Raw genomic sequence first — 1,779 nt, 5'->3', positions numbered from 1 at the left:
GGACAAAGAGAAAATCCCTGCTATGTTGCTAGCCTCTCATCCTAAGAAAGGAGGGAAAAGTGGGGAGTGAGGCCCTTGCAGCTGTCCCTCAGAGACAGTGAGGGACAGAGCGCCCTTGTCTCAAAACCTCTGGTCTGGCTAAATCTCTTTCAGTCACCAATTTTCTCAAATCCACAGGACACTCCCCTTCAAGCCTCTGATGGTTCTCTGCTTGAGAACCTCCAGCCACCACTGCCAACCAGCCTGACCCTGGAGGGGCCTCGGGATGCCTGCTGCATCCTCTGCCCTGCCATGGACAGCAGAGCAAGCTCCTGCCCTGAGCTAATTTGGTCCATATGGAGTAATGGGCCCAGGCAGTCACCTCACCATCTCCCACGCCAGTCTATGTGTGAGACCTACTCTCCACCTGGCTCCCCAGCCTGCACGCCCACCCGAGGCTTGCCCTTCCTCTCCCTGTGTTCTCGGTCCCCTCCCAGGCAGCCCAGACACATATCAGAGGGTGAGGTCCCCACTTGACTGACTCACTTCTTTCTTCTCCCCTTCCAGCTGCTCCCTCAGCTGCTGCAGAGCCTTCTCCTTAGCAGCGTTCAGGGCAGCCTGTTCGCTCTTCTCCGAAGCCTCCATCTCTTCCTTGAGCTGCTCCAGCGTTTGCCTATTTTTCTGTTCCAAGCTGGCCCTCTCAGCCTTCTGTTGAGACTCCAACTCTTCTCTCAGTTTCTGCAGGGAAGCCTCTTGCTCAGCCCTGGATGGACAGAGTAGGTTGGGAACGGCCCTGTGCACCCTGGGGTCACCTCCGCGAAGCTGGGCAGCTCACAGGTAAGCACGCACTTACCTGATTTGGTCCTCATCTGCTTGTGTGCTGGACTGGATCTGGGCTCGGAGCCAGGATAGCCTCTGGCTTTCCTTCTCTCTCATCCGGGCCTCCTCCTCCTCACTGGCTTTCTGCAGTCGCTCCCTCAAGGAACTGAGATGGAAAGGAAAGGGGAGGTTGTCAGAGAAACCACAAAGGTCTTTATTCTATTCACAGGCTGTGGTTGTCAGTCTCCAACAGCCCTGTTGCCTGCCTAAGAAACTTTCTAAATCTTTTTTTATTTTTTTTCCTGTTTGGAGACAGGTTCTTGCTCTGTTGTCCAGGCTGGAATGCAAGTGGTGTGATCACGGCTTACTGCAGCCTTAAACTCCTGGGCTTAAGCAACCCTCTCGCCTCAGCATCCCATGTAGTTGGGACCACAGGCATACACCATCAAACCCAGCTAATTGTTGAGATGGAGTCTCGCTATGTTGTCCAGGCTGGTCTCGAACTCCTGGGCTCAAGTGATCCTTTGGCCTCAGCCTCCCAAAGCACTCAGATTATAGGCGTAAGCCACTGCGCCCAGTCAAAGTTTCCTAAAGATGAGTCTAACCTCAGTCTCTGGGTCTACAGCTGCCTCCCATAATACCTTCCAGGATAACAAGGGAACCATGAACTCCCCTTTGCTTCAAGAAGCAAACTACTGGTCAGGCATGGTGGCTCACGCCTATAATCCCAGCACTTTGGGAGGCCGAGGCAGGTGGATCACTTGAGGTCAGGAGTTTGAGACCAGCCTGGCCATAATGGTGAAACCCCATCTCTACTAAAAATACAAAAATTAGCCGGGCATGGTGGCACACTCCTGTAGTCCCAGCTACTTGGGAGCTGAGACAGGAGAATTGCTGGAACCTGGGATGCAGAGGTTGCAGTGAGCTGAGATTGCACCACAGCACTCCAACCTGGGCAACAGAGCAAGACTCAATCTCAAA

At 53.7% G+C, this 1,779-nt stretch overlaps 1 protein-coding gene across 1 annotated transcript in view; it reads right to left on the bottom strand.

Annotated features, from left to right (window-relative positions):
* Positions 1-1,779, bottom strand: part of CEP164 (centrosomal protein 164kDa) — a 105,855-nt gene that overhangs the window by 35,351 nt on the left and 68,725 nt on the right. The window contains exons 15-16 of the mRNA XM_011965001.1: positions 833-964; positions 526-742 (exon numbers count right to left, since the gene is read on the bottom strand). Coding sequence (XP_011820391.1) covers positions 526-742; positions 833-964 — 349 coding nt within the window. The remainder of the gene's footprint in view (positions 1-525; positions 743-832; positions 965-1,779) is intronic.

Source organism: Mandrillus leucophaeus, unplaced genomic scaffold (genome assembly GCF_000951045.1).
Source record: "Mandrillus leucophaeus isolate KB7577 unplaced genomic scaffold, Mleu.le_1.0 Scaffold71, whole genome shotgun sequence".
Classification (NCBI taxonomy): Eukaryota; Metazoa; Chordata; class Mammalia; order Primates; family Cercopithecidae; genus Mandrillus; species Mandrillus leucophaeus.
Note: the sequence above shows the minus strand (reverse complement) of the source record. Positions and strands in the feature narration are given on the sequence as shown.